This window comes from Odontesthes bonariensis, chromosome 22 (genome assembly GCF_027942865.1).
Source record: "Odontesthes bonariensis isolate fOdoBon6 chromosome 22, fOdoBon6.hap1, whole genome shotgun sequence".
Lineage (NCBI taxonomy): Eukaryota > Metazoa > Chordata > Actinopteri > Atheriniformes > Atherinopsidae > Odontesthes > Odontesthes bonariensis.
Window position 1 is genome coordinate 17,406,665 of NC_134527.1, and position 17,851 is coordinate 17,424,515.

The window sequence follows — 17,851 nt, forward strand, 5'->3', positions numbered from 1 at the left end:
AACGCTTGGCAGCCTCTGTCAGGTAACTTTAATGATAAATATTCACATTAACGAGGGTGTTTAAGTGTTTATCTTTGTCAATGTCAATCCTTTCCCCCAAATCGTGTCTCTTTTATAGCCCCATTGACAATTGTTCCGAGGTCTGACGCTTATAGAGCAGAAGCCGAAAAAGTTGAAATACCCTGCCATATAACAACGATGTCAGAAAGCACATCACTTCTAAAGAGTCGGGGTTGGTTGAATGATGTGACCCTAACAGGAAGCAATACACTCAGTTGTCAGAGATTTTTCAAGAACCTGAATACTTTCAAAGTGCTGGCACTTATTTAATATGATGCCTACCAGTGTGTTCAAAAGAATCAAAGAGAGAGCTGCTGCAAGGGAATTAGTATTTCACTGTGTGTTTTACATCACCGTGACAAAATGCTTTAATACATAATGTAGAATTCAACGACTTAAGACTCAAAACATACTTTCCTGTCTATTCATTTTATCTTTCCAGAATTTCTGACATTATTCTGAGTTCATGTCACTCACTCGTACTTGGAACGACAGTGCAACAAAAGACCATTTTACAGACAATATTTGACCAAATTTGAAAAGTAAAAAAGACAAAATGAAAATAGACTTTAAACTTTGGCATTCAAACTGCTGGGACGGACAGTTTGCACTTCAGTTTGCACTGAAATTGATCTGAAAGAAGATCAGAGCTTATACTTAATATAATCTATTGTCCTCCGCTCTGCTACATTTGTTTTTACACTCGTGTCCTTACCTGATGATGCGCTGGGCAGCGTACTGGTGGAGACATCGAAACTGGGCTGACATGTTGGCAAGTGCAGCGAGACAGTTGGTGTGTAGGTACTTATCCTGAGGGTGAACACAAAGCCAACACACAATAATGAACGTTGGACGTGGATATTACTGATGAATCTAATCACTAATTTGGTGTATGAAATGTGTGCCTGAATGCGTGTTCAGTTTACCCTTGTCCTTGTCATGTTGAACTGGATGGTGCGGATGACCACCAGGATGAGCAAACTGCCGAGTGAAATCTCTGTCAATGACCTCTCCGTGTACCATGTGATGTTCTTCAAGACCTGTGAGAGCGAAAGACAGACAGAAATGACACGTTCCTGCCGAAAGCGTCAGGAGTGACTGACCATAATCTCAGAGACGGCACATAATGAATGGTTTTCCTGACAGGAGCTGAGGTGTGATATGTGCTGTAAAAGGTGCGCTACCTACCACCTCATGGATGGAGCGGTTGAAGGCATCATCCTCTGTAAGGATGAGGAGAATAATGAGGGCCATGTAGACATGATGGGAGTTTCTGTCCTCTACATGGTAAAGGATCTCGAGGATGGGCAACACCTAAGAGAAAGAATGATAGAGCAGGAGCTCAGTATACATGTCGGTTTTACTCTGTTATTGCGCTCATTCATTTTTTTGTGTGTTAGTTTGTCTGATGATCAAATTAGTCATAAATATGCAGTTCAATGATTTATTCATATAGTGCCATTTGACTACAAATGTCATCACCAAAAAACATGACCTATGTAAATATAAACTGTGAGACTGATGGAGCATGTCCTATTAACTGTCTTTGAGCAGCAAAATCAGTTGCAGGCCAACAGATGTGCAAAACACAGTGATGGCAGGTACATTCCTTTACCTCAACTCATTGACTCTCCTTAACCGGTTATTTCAAACAGCACAGCCTGATGGGGGGCACATGCAAACAACAGACGGATGAAATCTAAAATTCTACAATGAATACCACAGCAGAGCTATATATCTACTCAGCAAAGCATAATGTAAACACATTCCAAAAAGTCATTGTTTTTTTTGTTTTTTGTATTAATCTATATATGGAAATGACTGCAGCAGATGGCAAAAGTGATGAGCTAATGACAACAGCTTCCAAAAGATTTACTGCTCAGACTGGAGCCAAAGCATGGCGAGCAATGCATATGCACAGTAGCAGTGTAAGCTCATTATGCTGTCGTGCTTTACTGTTCAGCAGAGAAAGAAGCTAGACTCATTAGCAGCCCCCCAATTTAATAGGCTCAGTTTAGATCTGTTGATAATGGTATTTTATAGAAGGTATGAATAAGGGGCTGGGTACAGACGGGTCGAACGTGAGATTTCATTGTGCTAAAGATTCAAACTATGTTTTCTGCAAGTCAACTGTCAAAGTCACTGTGGATTTTTGTTTCAGGTAATTTGGTTGGTGTTGCCACTTGTGTCTCTCATCCAATAGGACCAAGCTGTGTAAAAGAGCTTCATTTGTGAGTACCACTCTCATATGTACCTCCAGAGATTGATTTTCATTCACTAAATGCCTTCATACACATTCTACTATAAGGAAAAACTGGCACCGTCTCACATGTAAAGAAAAGCACCAGCTGCCACTGCAAACATCTTGGTCTGTTTACCGAACCGTGACGTTGGTCCTGGATCAAACAATTTCATGGCCATACCCATGTGTGTTTGGGGTGACTGTATAATGAGTTTTAGTAAACATAACCCATCTCACACTTGGATGGATTTTTTTTTTTTTTGTGGGCATTTTTGCATCCCCGTCGCAGAAAATATAAGGTTGCAACAAGAATAATTAGATCAGTGTCACTTCATGCCTTTCTCACCCACCAGATTGTCCATGTCAGTTCTTGACAGCATGTACGTCCTCATGTTGGCGTTCTGGTGTAGCAGGGTGTACAGTAGTAGCGTGGCTTGGTCAGAGCGCTGCTGCTCACACAGAGCCGTGTACAGACTGTTGAAATTGATCTGGAAAGTGTGAGGTTGCTCCGCAGGCAGGGACGATGTGTCTACACGAAGGAGGTTAAATATTGTCTGAATTACTACCAACATTGCTTCAGCGTCCTCTGGCACATGTTAGACATATAGACAACTGTCTCAAATATGTACAATGGAACAAAATAAACAGTATTTACTGTGTACATTTATTACCTTGTGTGTTTCTGAAACAAGTAATAGCCTGGCGGTAGGGGTTGGGCCACTCAGGCCCATCTGTCAGATTGGCTAGTACCAGCAGTAACAGAAGACTCTGACTGGATAAAGGTAAGGGGTTCTGCTCCTGGTCTATCCCAGCTTTGCTGCTGGCTCCACCCAATGTAAAGACACTCCACAGACCACCTGCAGGGAGAGTGAGATGCAAGTAGTACAAAGATAAAAATATATAATAACACACCCAAAGACATTTCATTTCTCTTTCCATAACTTTAGTATTTTCCTTATTTGAATGACAATCCATTATTTTAAAAGGTAGGGTAGGAGATCCCGGATTTTGAGTCCAGCGAAGCTGCATTTTGAAAATACACAGGTCAAAAGTCCCAACCCCTTTCTTCAGACTTGCCCCCGAAGCCACGCCTCTAGAGTACATGAACGCGCAATGCTTGTTCACGAGCACAAAGGTGCACGAGCGCTGTTCTGACAGCAAGCATCGATTGGTTTGGTTAACTTTTGCTAACTTTTTCTCATGGCGGATTCACAGGTAAGAAAATACCTTTCAACATCATAATGAACCGTTTAATAATGCTAGGTGCTAGCCAAGCTGGCTCTAGTTTAGCTTCCTGCCAAGCTTCTGGACGCGTAATTCGTTCACGGAGCAGGGTACGAGCACAGGGGGAGGGAGGAGCAGAACAGTTTGATAGACGCATCAGAATCCAATCATCGTTAACGGTCCGTTCAGTATGATTGGATAGTGTTTTTCCTGGCTTGTTCGTTCTAGAGGCCACTAAAACTTTTAATTTTTGTGTCAAAACTTTTAATTAATTGGTTGCAATGGGGGTGTGAAGAGTATTTCAAGCAATATGTAAAAAAATGCTCCAGAAAAAGAACCCCTACCCCACCTTTAATGGAAAAGTGGTCAATTAAAGTCAACAACAAAAATGTCAAAGACAGAGGAGGAAATCTCACTGAAAAGAACAAAGCACAAGGAAGACCACTCTCTATCAATTTTACAGTCAAGAACCTAAAAGTGAATTTCTGAATAATAGTAAGAGGTACACAAAGAGGCAGCGGCATATTTTTCAAGTTGTAAAATGACAAAATTCGGAGCACTGAGAAGTCAGTGGAGGTTTTGTCCCCACTGAAGCCAGCGACTGATCTGGCTACTGATAAGGTGGCTCTGGTACCTGAGAGGCCGGCGGTAAGAAATGCGATGCCGACTATTCAGTTCAATTCAGGCATCTAACCAGAACACCACTGGCTCGGCTCGTCACTGCCACCCTAAGAGGACCGCGATCAAGTCCGCTTCTGCTGGCATTTCAGTCCTCAAACTAGCCGCTCCAAAATCTTAAGTGCTCTCGGTTTTACTTCAAAGATTTAATGCATTGAAATGGTCCAGAGTGAGCTGACATGCAAAGTTTAAAGCATTACTCTGTAATTTCTTCCAGTTTACAAAGACAAGAGTTAGATTATAAGAGTTCTTCCTGAGGATAAGCTATAAAAATACATATCAAGCACAATTACATGCATATGACTATGTCTGGTTTTAAAAAGTAAGACACATGAGTTATCACCTAGGGTTGAAAAGATCAACATTTCTTTTCCCACAATTGGCCTCATACTTAGCATTGCTGGCATATCAATGATCAGATCTGTAACTGGCTTCGACAAGGTTATGGCCTTTGCAGACTCCTCAGTGGTCTGCATTTTGTTATTTTTTGCTTCACTGTGGCAACAAATTACCAGATACAACTCAATTCATGGGCCATTTCAAGCAGGATCAATAATTATGGATACTGCCCCGTGAGAGATGCGGTGGAAACAACTCACGAGCATGCAGAAAGAACTAAGAGTAACTGTAGGTGTGGCAGTCTCAGACAAGTCTGAATTCAATCTTCAAGGATTTGATGTTTCAAATTTTTTGTGGCGTGAGCCAAGAAGAACTGCACACAGAGTGTACTACGGGTAGGGTAAAAACCATGCATTGCCAGAACTATTTTGGCAGTAGAGAATTAACCTTTTATAATATTCCCACCAGCGCCCTGACCCACATCCCACAGATCGTCAATGGGGTTACTTTCTTTTTTGGAGGGGAAAAACTGTATCCTAACTTCCTAAAGTTTACATATTGCACTTTACATGTCCAACATTTATGGGGCAACATAATCATTCATCTGGAGTCTCGTCTCTTCCCACCTGACAAATGTCAATTCAGTATTTACCCTTGTTCGTCACTGCTTCTTGTCTGCTGCCGCCTGAGGGAAACCTGCGACTTGAGCAGCTAAATGCTCTGCTTTGCTCAGTACTTAAAACTGCCATAAACTGTCTGTGTTTTTGGCAGAACTGTATGTGTACATTGGGTTTTTGGAGATTTCATTGGAGCTGAAAACGATGCTGTGAGCAGTGAGCGTGAACCAAAACAGTGAAGTTGTGAGCCAGACAGATAAATGATGAGCTAAAACTCACTATGCAGCTGTGTGCAGACAAGGGGAGGTATTACTTGTAACTCTCCTCTCAGTATCATTTAGCACAATGCCATCAAAAAGAATATCAGTAATTGTCACTAGTGCACCTTTGTGTGCCTTTGAATAAGCACACCTTCTCTTGGTTGGGCTTCAGTAGAGAAAAAAGAAATTCAAGACTGGCTTGAGAATTATAGAACTTAAACTCTACTATCTGAGTGGGATTCAGTGAAAATGAGCAGCAGTGTTGTATAGTCAACCTTTTTTATAGAAAGCACTTAGGTATCAACAAAAGTGACAGCTCTTAAGCTTTACAACTGATTAACAATTCACTGGAAAATTAACGGCAAACAAGTCTGTGCTCTCAGACAGATTTAATCACAGCCAGAGTGAGCACAATAGAGTCGCACACAATGCTGTGCAGCACCTGAAATTTGAAACAACATAGACGGCGCCACAGTACAAAGAGAAACTGGAACCACGAGTCAAATGAAGTGGGGTAAGTTTTTTTTTGTGGGGGCTGGGGGGGGGTGAGAGAATTTCTTACAGAGCAACTGAAGTGCTAGGGCTTTCAAGCATTACAAGAAGCGCGAGAAACATGAACACCAAGGTACACAGATGACAGTCTCTGGCTCCTGAACGTCTAGCCACACAGAATGCACGACCAAGCACTAGTGGGAGGCAGTGCTAGTGTGTTGTGGGTCTCCACTGATCAAGCTACTGGATTTGAGGAGAAGCCAAGGGGATTTGTTGCCATCTAGAGGTGAACGCTGGAGAAGGAGAACAGAGCTCTGGGTGAATTTACACATTTTCTGCTGGATGGAAGCATAATATTTATGAGCTGTCCAGATCCCTGCTGTGTCATTTTTTATTCATTTATTAAAGCCGAAGCAATGATATAGGAGATTAGTTTAAACATTAAAAGGGGTGAAAGGCTTTATGCACACGAGTATCCGACTACATTTGAAAATTAAATTAAATCATGAAGGGACGATGGTGAGAAAATACATATGTTCATACTACCTTGGAGATTGCTATTAATCTCATCCTAAATTTAGTGCTTAATGAAATTAAATGAATTTAAGAAGAACACGACAGGTCACATCTTTGTGTCTTTTCTTTGTAAAGCAAAGAGAGAGAATGAAAGATGAACTTATGGTTGGTAAAAACTACATAAACTTTTCTTTACACAAGATGAAATAAGGGTTTTCAAACACATTTTCTCTGTGTTCTCCCTTTAGTATATGTGGGTTTATACCTAAATCCACTAATTGCCAGCAAGGAGTTAGACTAGCATTTGAGGTCATTTTAGTGTCTATGCAATTCCAGTTAAGAGGAATGGAAATTGGGCATTTATATGTGGGCAAGAGGACATCAACAAAGTGCTTTTTAAACTTAAAAAAACAAACAAAAAAAAAAAAACACACACAGACAGAGAAATGACATTATGCGTAGTCCATCTCTCTCTGGACTAACATGATGAGCGTCTTTCTCTCGACTGGTCAGAAACAGAAGTGAGAAAAGACTAGATATGGCGTGAGCTGTGACTGAACTCTGTTCATCACACCACTGGCACCACAGTGACTGGCCCAACAGTGTCAGGGAGCCCAGTCTGGCAGGCACATTTCCTGCACTCTCACACACACACACACACACACACACACACACACACACACACACACACACACACACACACACACACACACAAAGCTCCATTTTACCTTTGTGGGTGCCGTTTGTTATCCGTCTGGCTCAGTTCCCTCTGCCTGTCTGCTTGCCCACCAAATAAACCCAATAATGCTACAATGCTTAGGCTGCTCCGGCCCTGGCTAGCTGCCCGGTGGAAAAAGAGGAGGAGGACATGATGAAGAGGAAGAGGAAAGTGAGGAAAAGAGAAGGTCACATGCTGACACAGAGGCTGGTACACTGGACTCCAGAATTTGGGTGCATTGAAGGATTCCTACTATGAGACAGGCAAAACATCTGCAACTTGAGATGCAGTTTCCCTTGCATCAGCTTTTTGGGGTCCACACATCTTTACAACTGTCTTTAGCATGTGAACATACAAGAAATGCCAATAAATTCCATTCAATGAGCTAAAAAAAAAAAGGAAAAAAAAAGCACGATTGGGCCGTGATGCCCAAATTAAAGTCTTACATAATGCCCACAAACATCACAGAAACTACAGCTAGCACAAAGCCTTTGGCTATATTCAACCAAAATATCAAACGAGCCGTTCCACCAAATCCAAAATCTGCTTGATGACATTTACTCACCAAGACCCCAAACCTCTTATTGAACATCACGCCATCCAATATGTACCCCCACACACACACACACACACACACACACACTCTCAGGTGGTAAATTTTATGATTCAGTCGTGAACAGACTAGTAAACAGTAGATTGGACCAATATCGCCTCAGTCACCTTTAACAATGTTGCAGCAGTTCTTATTTTCACTTTGAATTAAGCTGACACACACCCTGGTAATATTTGAAGAATCCAATTCAAAGCCAACGAACATGACAACAGGTTGGATGAAAACACACATAGCACTTCTTTCAAAAGAGACTACACCTCTGTGAAATGTCAAGTTTGGAAATGATTGCATGGAGTTACAGCTGATAACGAGACATGCCGTGCTGCAGCGCAGACAGAGATGTGAATGGCTTGCGAACACAGACAGACACAATGTACTAATTCTTTACTTGCATAACAGCAAATTAAACAGAACATCAGGGCTTTAGGCCAAAGCTTTGGCCAAGCATGCAGATGAACACACACATACACATATTCCAGAGTTTTGATGATCGTCCAAAAACACAAGTGGCGAAACATGCTGTGCAGACGAAAATCAAACACACTCTTCCATCAGAAATAAGAAAATATTCTGAAAGGGCTTTTATCCAAATCCAATCCAAAGGTTTCTAACATAAACATATGACATATTAGCATTTAACAGACTTGGTTTTTAATGGTTATTAAAATAAAAACCCACCAGTAAAGATACCGAAATTAGAAGAAATTCACAGTATGAGCCGACTAACAATGATTTGATACACTAGCATGGTGATATAAGAAGCTGTCTGTGTTTGCAGATCTGTCATTAAGTGATTATAGATGGTGAAAACTGTGAAAACACACAGCTACTGATTGAATTTGAGAGCAATGTGGGACAGGGGGTTTGTTCAGGAATGACCTTTATGTGTTTGAGGCAGTTCTGTACCTCTGTGGGAACCTACTCAGCCACGCTAGCAGCACTAATCTAGGGATAGTAATACTGACTGAATCACCTTTTTGGTCCAGACTGAAACGTCTGCTGGCTAGAAAGGTTGTCAAAACATTTCCAGTGAAATACTGCTACCACCGATGATGGAGTGCCTTGGGAATTTGATGCAGACATGCGAGTCCCTTAAGGATAAAGTGTAATCAATCTGGTTATTTCCAAACTACCAAAAAAAGTAATACTTTAGCTGATGAAACAACTCATGCCTCAGTTAAACTTTCTCATTCTTTTACAACAGCAAATGGCAGCACATTTAAAAAAAAAAAAAGATAAAGTTTGACACAGGAAAAGATAGAATAAAGTGCAGTTTCAGTATCGGAATAGGGCTTTCGGTGCATTAGGAATAGAGATGAAGAAAAGAAGAGGATGCCAAAAGGTTCTGAGTTGCCAGTCTGGGTGATAATCTCCCCTGCAGACGCTTGCTCAATCACAGACAGCAGAATGTTTGACAGCAAGACAAGAAGAGACATCTTATCCCTCAGATATTGAAACACCAAGGGAAATTAAGAACTGCTTCGCTTTGCCAAAGACCGGTGTTTGGTTGTGGGGGAAAAAAAAACAGGCTCCATGATCAAAGTAAAAAGGCAAATGTGATTTTGTATTTCACCGACATGGGTGTGTTCCACATTCTAATTAGACTACTATTTAATAAGACCTTCATATTTGCTTTAACCATTTCAAATTCAGGATAAATGGTAAAGCGAAGAGCTACATTTTATACTCTTTGGAAGCAAAAAATTGAATCAGTTAATAAATAACCAAGTACATGATTGAAATGATCTGAAGTTAAATCACAGTGAACAAAACCGCTAATATAATTGTTGCTACATCATTACTGCTTTTGCATAGACTGCATTTATGCATTTTTGTTGGGATTTCTTGGAGTATAGACTTTAAAATCAGACTGTATATGCAATGACTTAGATGACATAAGTCAACAACATTTCAAGGGTCTATTTATGTACTTTGATGCTGCACAGAAATCAGCTGGACATGGTATTCTGGCTAGTTATTTTCACAAGGTTGGGAGACACAAAAGAGACAGAAAAACTAAGAGATGAGCTTTAATCTTTCATCTTCAATAAAAGCCATATTTTTGTTGGACTTTCTGATAAATATCCAGAGTGGAACGCTGTTTATGTTTAACATATTTGACTGGTGAACCCCACGCTCTTCCTCCATTGTGCAGCAGTGCCACAAAATGGTTAGTTGTTGTGGTTTTGAGTTTTCTGTCTAACTGTCAAAGTAATTGCCATCACATTTGGCACAGGCACTCCAGAAGTATTTATAACACCTTTCATGGTCCCAACATACCAGTTGAACATCTGCTAATACTGCAGGGCTTAGGAAACTCATCTGGTATTTACTTTTACTATGGAACAACACCCATTTGCTGTGCATTCTGCTAATCCTATACGTCTATATGCATTGGAGAAGGAGAGCCAGAGAAAGAAAACAAGTGTTGTTTCTGCGCTCTGAGTATAAGAGAGCTTGTGTCTTTGTTGGTCTGCGTGTGTGTGTATAAGGGAGGCGGCTGCAGACAGACAGGCTCTAGGGGATTACAGAACAGGACAGGGCACCATAACTCATCCAGCCGATCACTGGCCACAGACAGACAGGCTGGGTTGAATGGTGATTGCTCACTGATAGGAATCTGCCACCAACAACCAACAAAGAGCATTTATCAGTGGGGGAAACCCTGCCCTATTCTCACACTCAAACAAACATGTATTCAACACACACACACACACACACACACACACACACACACACACACACACACACACACACACACACACACACACAAACAGAGCACTTTACCAGTCTGAAATGTACAACGAGCTCCGTTCATGTCTGACTCATCATTCTCGTCCACACTGCCACAGCTGTTAGCATGGCTCGCACTCTCAATTGGGGGAAAAAAAAAAAAAAAAGACTATTTTGTTTACATTGTGGCGCCCATTTGTCGTAAGCTAATTATCAATCGTCAGCCTTTTAGTTTTTGTAGATATTTTAATAGAAATAATTGTTTAATTTTGATATAATGGATGTGGTGGATCTTTTAAAAAAATATATTTTGTAATTTTATGTCAGAATGAGTCCAACACAAATTATTCAAAAGAGCCAATTTAGAAAAGAAATTGTATTCTTTTTGAAAATAATCCAATCGAGTGCACACCAAGTCCATTAATGTGACAAGCCATCTTAAGTACTGTTGAAACTACTTTGTTTCACAAGTTTTTAGATCACAATCAGTAACTGGACTGTAAGTAACTGTCTGGATTGGGCTGAAAGGGATCGTCCTTGTGCTTCATAGATGTACTTTTCATTTTTTTTGTGTGTGTGGATGTGTGTGCTCGTACTTGCCACCCCAGACGCCAGGCCATAAAGCAGGCCACCCTCAGCTTTGGGCTCAAAAATGTGGGTTGCAGGAGGGGGACACTTCTCCTGCCGGATGAAGTTGTAGAGCAGGGTCTTCACCAGTCGACTGGTCAAACACAAACTGGGGGAACGAGCAGAAAATGGGTTTAAAAAAGAAAGAAAGAAAAAAGCTGGACATCTGTATCAGCACAGCATTATCACGAGTGACAGAGACCTCTAAAATCACTGGATAATTTCACCTCAATGCACTTGATAAGTCGCAGGAAATTTGGATTATGATTTCATTTCACTTCATTTGTCCTACATCACAGAGGGCACAGAGCTCCGCATATATACACAGCTGGCCTACAACTGTGCCGAATGCAGATGCAAAGTCTACAAAGTAGAGGGCCCTAAAGCTGCAATCACTCCCCAATGCTTTCCCAGCTTTATCGTGTAACAGAAAGCAAAGCTCGTACATAAAATTGTGACTAAGATCCAATTCTTGGTTCACATGCGTCCATATCTAACATCAGTTTTTTCTATCCTTTTGCTGACAGAGTAACTAGTAAAATAATCAGAGAATAGACTCCCCTGTGTCTCGTCAATAACAGCAACAAAGGCTCATTTTCGATTCAGTGGCAATTATTTCAAAGTGCTCACATCTGGCTCTTCTACACGATAAAAATAAAACCCTTAGAGACAATTATCTCCATCCTCTGTCTACCCGTCTAAACTTCTGTGACTACACTTACACAAAAAACATTGTACAGTTGATCAGCTTGTATCTAAACTGAATAGTATATATATGTTTCTTCATATTTCAAAGAACGATAGCGTGAGCTATATCATGATCATTTCATGGGCCATCAGCACATGACACTATTCTTATCGGGAACTTGCTTATTTGCAACATGATCATAGACTACAAGATAAGAGTGGAGACACAGACTGTAGAGGGTTGAGTTTGTATCTATTTCCTTTTAGTACAAGCTGAATGGAAACACATGAAGACACTGTCTGGAACATGATGACATTGTCCAAAAGCACACAAAAACTGCTCAATGTATCAGAGTGGATCTGATGACATCACAACTGACTGGAGAAGATTGTGTTAAAATGAAAGAGAACATCACAGGCAGATTGTGAATGACCCACTTCCCGGGGCAACAGACTGTATCCTTACTTTCAAGCAAACTGGCTTTCATTATTTGTTTAATCGTTTAGGATAAAGCTAATAGCAATCTCCACGGTAGTATTAATGCATGTATTTTCTCACCATCGTCCCTTCATGACGTGCTGGTAGATTAATCCATCCCGGAGGATATCTTTGTGGAAGAGCTGATAGGAGAAGAATACCAGTAACGTGGTCACCGCTTCAAACAGGATGCTGTAGGTGATGTCGCTGCAGGTAGAGAGAGTTACATGAAGAGTTGTTACAATTACAATTATTCTCCTTAAACTTGAACACAGTTATGTTTCACGCTGAAAGATGAGCAAAAGAGACATGGCTCAGGTGTAGGACAAAAGAGATAACATAAAAACACGTCAGATCTCTTGTTATCGTTAAGAGGTTTTACTGTTGAACAGAAAATTGAGTGTTCCAAATGTGACAAAAAAACAACAACAACAAAGCCCCAAAAAGAGTGTGAATAACCAACTAAACAACTAGCGATATCTATGAATTAGAAAACAAACAAAACAAATCATTTAGAAAGAAAGAAAAGAAAAACAACCTACACACTACAAAAACCACATATGAAAGAATCTTTCAACTTAAAAACTAATTCAATTTTATCTGACTGGGGGGAAAAAAATAGTTGTGTTCTTTCTTTTAGGTCCAATATTATTTTAAGCTATGTTTTTATTTCACACAAAGTTTCCTTTCTTGGGATTTAATCAATATCCTTTCAAATGTTGTTGTTTTTTTCTCTCAACAAAGCAATTGTCAACTTGTAAAACAAACGCACAAAAAAAAAATATCTCATTTTCCCAGAGCTCTATCTGATGCTTTAACCTTCAATCTAACCAACAACCGAAACATTTGCCAACGAACAGATTATCACGATATTTTTGTCAGTCTGACAATCCATTGCTCAAAAAAAATTGATTCTGCTTTACATCTGCGACTGGACAAATTAAGCATCAATCTAAATTTAGTAAAACAAAGCCACAAAAGGTGCATGAGTCGGTTTGGGATTTGGGGAAGCTATACCAAAAGAATGGCCAGATTCCCAAACTAGGAGCACGTAGAGAGGAAATGGGCCGACAGCCACAATGTGGTGAAGGGAAGAAAAACAGGGGGTCTTTAAGCTTGAAACAATGAATAATGTTGGAATGCTGAATGCATGTAGACAAGAGCCAGGGTTTGATGTCTGGATACAACAGAAAAAAAGGGGGGGGGGCTAAGAGAGACGGTGGAAGAGATTGGTAAACAGAAGAAAAATGTAAAAAATGACACACAGCAGACAGAAAAACAGGACAACACCGTTTCAAGGAAATACCAAATGTCAGACAGTTTCTGTGAACTTGTTTGGCACTGCTAAAAAGCTTGTGTTTAGTGCAGGGGAGATATGTCTTTGCCTCTCTGACAGACTGTCAGTCAAATAATTCATCCACTGATGAGCCACCCACCCACAGAAATATTCACTCATTAATTCAGAGAGTATTTGTGTGCGCACCACCCAGTGGGAGTAAAGGCTGAGTTTAGTTTTCAAACGTTATGTTCTCTTCTCTCCTACTCCTTGACAATCTTCCAAAAACTTTAATTTCTAACTTTTTCCTCCTCAGCCGGGGCCTGTTTCATCGTGGATTTCACCATTTCTTGGTTAGCAAACCCAGTGATCAATAGCCAAGGGTAGCACAAAACATAGCGACACATATAAACGTCTCACAAACTGCTTGTGAAGGCACATTACCGATGTAAAAACATGCAAAAAAATTAAATAAATAACGAAAGGAGACATTTTCGGTGTTGAAGTCATCTTGAACAATTTCTTTCCCATGAAACGAGTCAGTGCATGGCGACAGTGTATCAAACAACACTTGGATGTCTGTTTTACTGTTTGCAAAACACAGCTTGAAGCTTTCGTTTCCCCTTCTCCTCACACTCTATTCATGCATGCTCATATGCACACACAGGGGGTACTTACAGCTGGGGCACTTCAACAATCAGGTGAACAAGGTTGGACAATAGCTCCTCAAGGAGGTCCTCGCTCTCTGTTTCTACATGCGAGGAAGAGAAATGTATTATTTGAGACATACGTGACAACTCCCTGTTGATAATAGCCAGTCTGTATTTGTTATTTTTATGTCCCACTATCCCCCTCCTGTTCCATCCTCTGAATGCCTCCCCGTTTCCTTTTCTCACATCACACAAGAGCAGCATTAAGGGAAATTAGGGGACTGCAGGATCTCTAATAAAAACCCAGAATGGATTTAATATTTGCTTCACAAATCGGAAAGGGGAACAATATGGCCTAGAACTGTTAAATCATATCATTTCAATGCATCCCAGCTGAAAAGGACAATAACTCCTAACGATAAAATGAATCAAATTAACGTAACCATGGATCTGTAAAGCAATTTGAAATGATTATTTCCATCCAAGCCACTTTCTTTCTTGTCCTTAGCAATACAGGCAATTCTTGTACATTTGATCCTTGTCTCAACATTGTCAGAATTTAAATGTTGGTTAAGTGGAGTCAGATGTAAAAATGTTTAAGCCGACTCATCCAGCCATAACGGCTTCGACTCCTGAACTGCTGAATCCTGATGCCGATTTATCTTTAGATCATTAATCTTATCTACAGCCATATTTCAGTCTCTCAGCGACGCTTTGTCTCATTCCAAATCAGTCTGATGGAGCTCACCTCCGCAGTAGCCTGGTGCCCTCTCCTGGTAGGAGAACTGTTGGTGCAGCTCTTCTTCACTCATCTCTCTGATGAACACCTTGAGGAGGCAGCGAATCATGAACAGTGCATTGTGAGCCTGCCAGATGAACAACTGACTGTGGAGGAGAAACAAACGAGACGCACCATGAGCACGCTGCTGGGTGAAAGCTGTCCTCGTGCCTTTTGTTTATTCAGCAAAGCCAAAAATTGTCCGAAAACGCTACAATATCTGTATGTTGCCGAAAATGCAAATAGAGCTGCCGTGCTATCTAATTTAACCAGACGTTAATGACATATGTGCGTATCTGGATGAGGAAAAAACAGCTGTTAATGGCAGTTGTAATTGCGTTGGGATCAGGCAGACCACATTAGGAAGAGTTCTGCCTCACACTGCGATTAAATCTCTGGAGGATTGAATTGTAATCATCCCCTTTCACTGTGACTGAGCGGAAACAAATGGAACAATTTCTAAGACGGGCTGCAGCAAACGCAGAGTTTCTTTAGTGCTTCTCAAAAACTTAAAAAAAACTTTAAAAAATTTCCAGCTTGAAAAGATGGGCTTGAATTATGCCTCTTCCCCTTCGCAGTGGCACGGGAACACAAAAATATAACAAAACACAGAAGTTTGGGCAAGATCATATTCCTTTGTATTTTTAAAACTCAAACTTTTGGAAATAACAGCTTCGTTGGATATTCAGTGCAACGACTTCAGTGTTTGTCCCCATTTAAAAAAAAAAAAAAAAAAAAAAACCCTGTCTTCAAATAATCAAACAATAAATGGCCTGCAGTGAGTCTGTCATCACGAGCACTATCCTCCGAGTTCATTCTGTCCTCTGAGGCCCTCATACTCACTCTTGGCATTCTGTCGAGATTTTCAGCTCTTTGGTCCTTCCCAGAAAAATTCTCACAAGAGCGCCAAAGTTCCCCGTTCTGGGATTATTTTCAACTTGGAAAAAAAACAGAGAAAATTCAAGTGTCACCAACATGTCAGGAACACAGAAACCACCAAGATTCATAATGTGGTTAGTACAATTATGTACTGAGCTAATGTACTGTTCAGTAAAAACTCATGAGGCAAACAGCCAACATACTGAGCGTCTTTGCCAGGGGAATGACAGCCTCTTCAAGTAACTTAGAGTCTCCACTGTGAAACAGAAAAACAACCAGTGATGAAGACAGAATGACAAGACTAATACATACAAGTTCAAATGGAATAGATACGCTTGTGTCTGCACTCTGTGGCCATGCCAGACTACATGCATAATATTTGGTGCTTTGCAATAATTTAGAGAGCTTCAAAGGCACAAAAAAAGAAAAAGAAAAAAAAACATTCCTTTTCAAGTACGATGCATGCGTGACTGCGTGATAAATTTCACGTCATGTAGTGTACTTCAGAAATTTTCATTTTCTTGAGGGCAGTTCTGTCATGTGCCATCATGCCAGGCTCGAATACGTTGCAGGGGAATGCCAGTCATTTCTGTTCATCTCCCCTTTAGGCGTCAACTATGATCATAAGTGAAAATCCCTTCCTTTACAGTTCCAACAAGGCAGAACAGGCAGGGATAGCTGAATGACATGAAAACTCAGACAGAGATACTTTGTCATTCTAAGAAACACATATGGGCAGAGTTGGATAAGAGACAATTGATGCCATACATAGCACCGTGGTGATTTAGTAGCCACAACAGTCAGTTAATACGAGACACAGTACACAGTGTTGTGACCATCCGTTTCTTCTTCTGACACTTTCTAATAAACGGACTGAACTGAAGATTCGCTGCTATCTGCTGGATTCCTTGGCTAGGCAACTTTTTATGAACCGGCACAATAATGAAGATATTACAAAGAAGCAGATTGTGACTGTATTGAATCGGACTGATTCTAATCTGACTGTATTCAACTTGCTTACTATCTCTTTAGAGTGCGTTGAGATGACTTTTGTTGTGAATTGGCACGATATCAATGAGCTAAATTGAATCAGAAGGTTTGAATAAAGCCGACATTCATTCAGAACTACAGTGTCATTTTCCATGAAATAAAAGTTTCAGTTGAACATTAACTTGAGACTCGATCGAGAAATGGTACAGCTTTTGCTAGATTAATGTGTAACATCAGTCACAGCCAAACTTCCAAGAGGGAGTGATAAAAAAAAATGTTAAAAGTTAACTATCCTCATATGAGCACAACAGTAACCCTGTTAAATTGTTACTCATGTGATCCCTGCAAACATCCTCTCTACAGTTTAGTGTTACATCCTGGATGGGAAACTTTAAGGGCTTTCATATTTGTTTGACAGGGCGCCAAACACCACTTGGTGTGGCATGTACAAACACTAGAGCAGATTTTAATGAAAATTTGTCATAGATTATAAGAAGAAGAAGAAGAAATTTTCAGATTAGTCACTCAAAACTTTGTTATCTGTGCTTTTAAACTCACCAGCCATGCAAATGAAAGGCATTTATAGAAGATACATTCTCTACAATGCTTTTATTTTATGTAAAGCACTTTGAATTGTTTGTACATGAAATGTGCTATATAAATAAATTTGATTTACTAAGGCACCAGATCTATAACTACGTAGAAGTTTATTAAGCCACAGTGACCTGAAGTTTATTTTCTTTTCTAAACGTCCTTTTGCTTTGTCTCTGTTTAAACTGTGAAGTTTTAATATAACACTCTGACTGGCAGTTACGCTCGTTGTCAGTGATGTGGAAGTAAATGGAGCCTTGGAGATTGACTGGCTAAACAAAAAATCTTTAATACAAGGTGAACATGCAAGCTTTCTTTTGTGCTCTCAACGAATGGCTTATTTTTTAGAATGTGTAACATCTAATAGATAAATTAGGAGAACTAACTAGTGGGATGCAAATTG

At 40.2% G+C, this 17,851-nt stretch overlaps 1 protein-coding gene across 1 annotated transcript in view; it reads right to left on the reverse strand.

Annotated features, from left to right (window-relative positions):
* Window positions 1-17,851, reverse strand: part of dym (dymeclin) — a 51,279-nt gene that overhangs the window by 31,425 nt on the left and 2,003 nt on the right. Inside the window, exons 3-13 of the mRNA XM_075455825.1 lie at window positions 16,071-16,123; window positions 15,832-15,925; window positions 14,959-15,095; window positions 14,239-14,311; window positions 12,366-12,491; window positions 11,089-11,228; window positions 2,974-3,159; window positions 2,653-2,831; window positions 1,249-1,374; window positions 987-1,100; window positions 776-870 (exon numbers count right to left, since the gene is read on the reverse strand). Coding sequence (XP_075311940.1) covers window positions 776-870; window positions 987-1,100; window positions 1,249-1,374; window positions 2,653-2,831; window positions 2,974-3,159; window positions 11,089-11,228; window positions 12,366-12,491; window positions 14,239-14,311; window positions 14,959-15,095; window positions 15,832-15,925; window positions 16,071-16,123 — 1,323 coding nt within the window. The remainder of the gene's footprint in view (window positions 1-775; window positions 871-986; window positions 1,101-1,248; window positions 1,375-2,652; window positions 2,832-2,973; window positions 3,160-11,088; window positions 11,229-12,365; window positions 12,492-14,238; window positions 14,312-14,958; window positions 15,096-15,831; window positions 15,926-16,070; window positions 16,124-17,851) is intronic.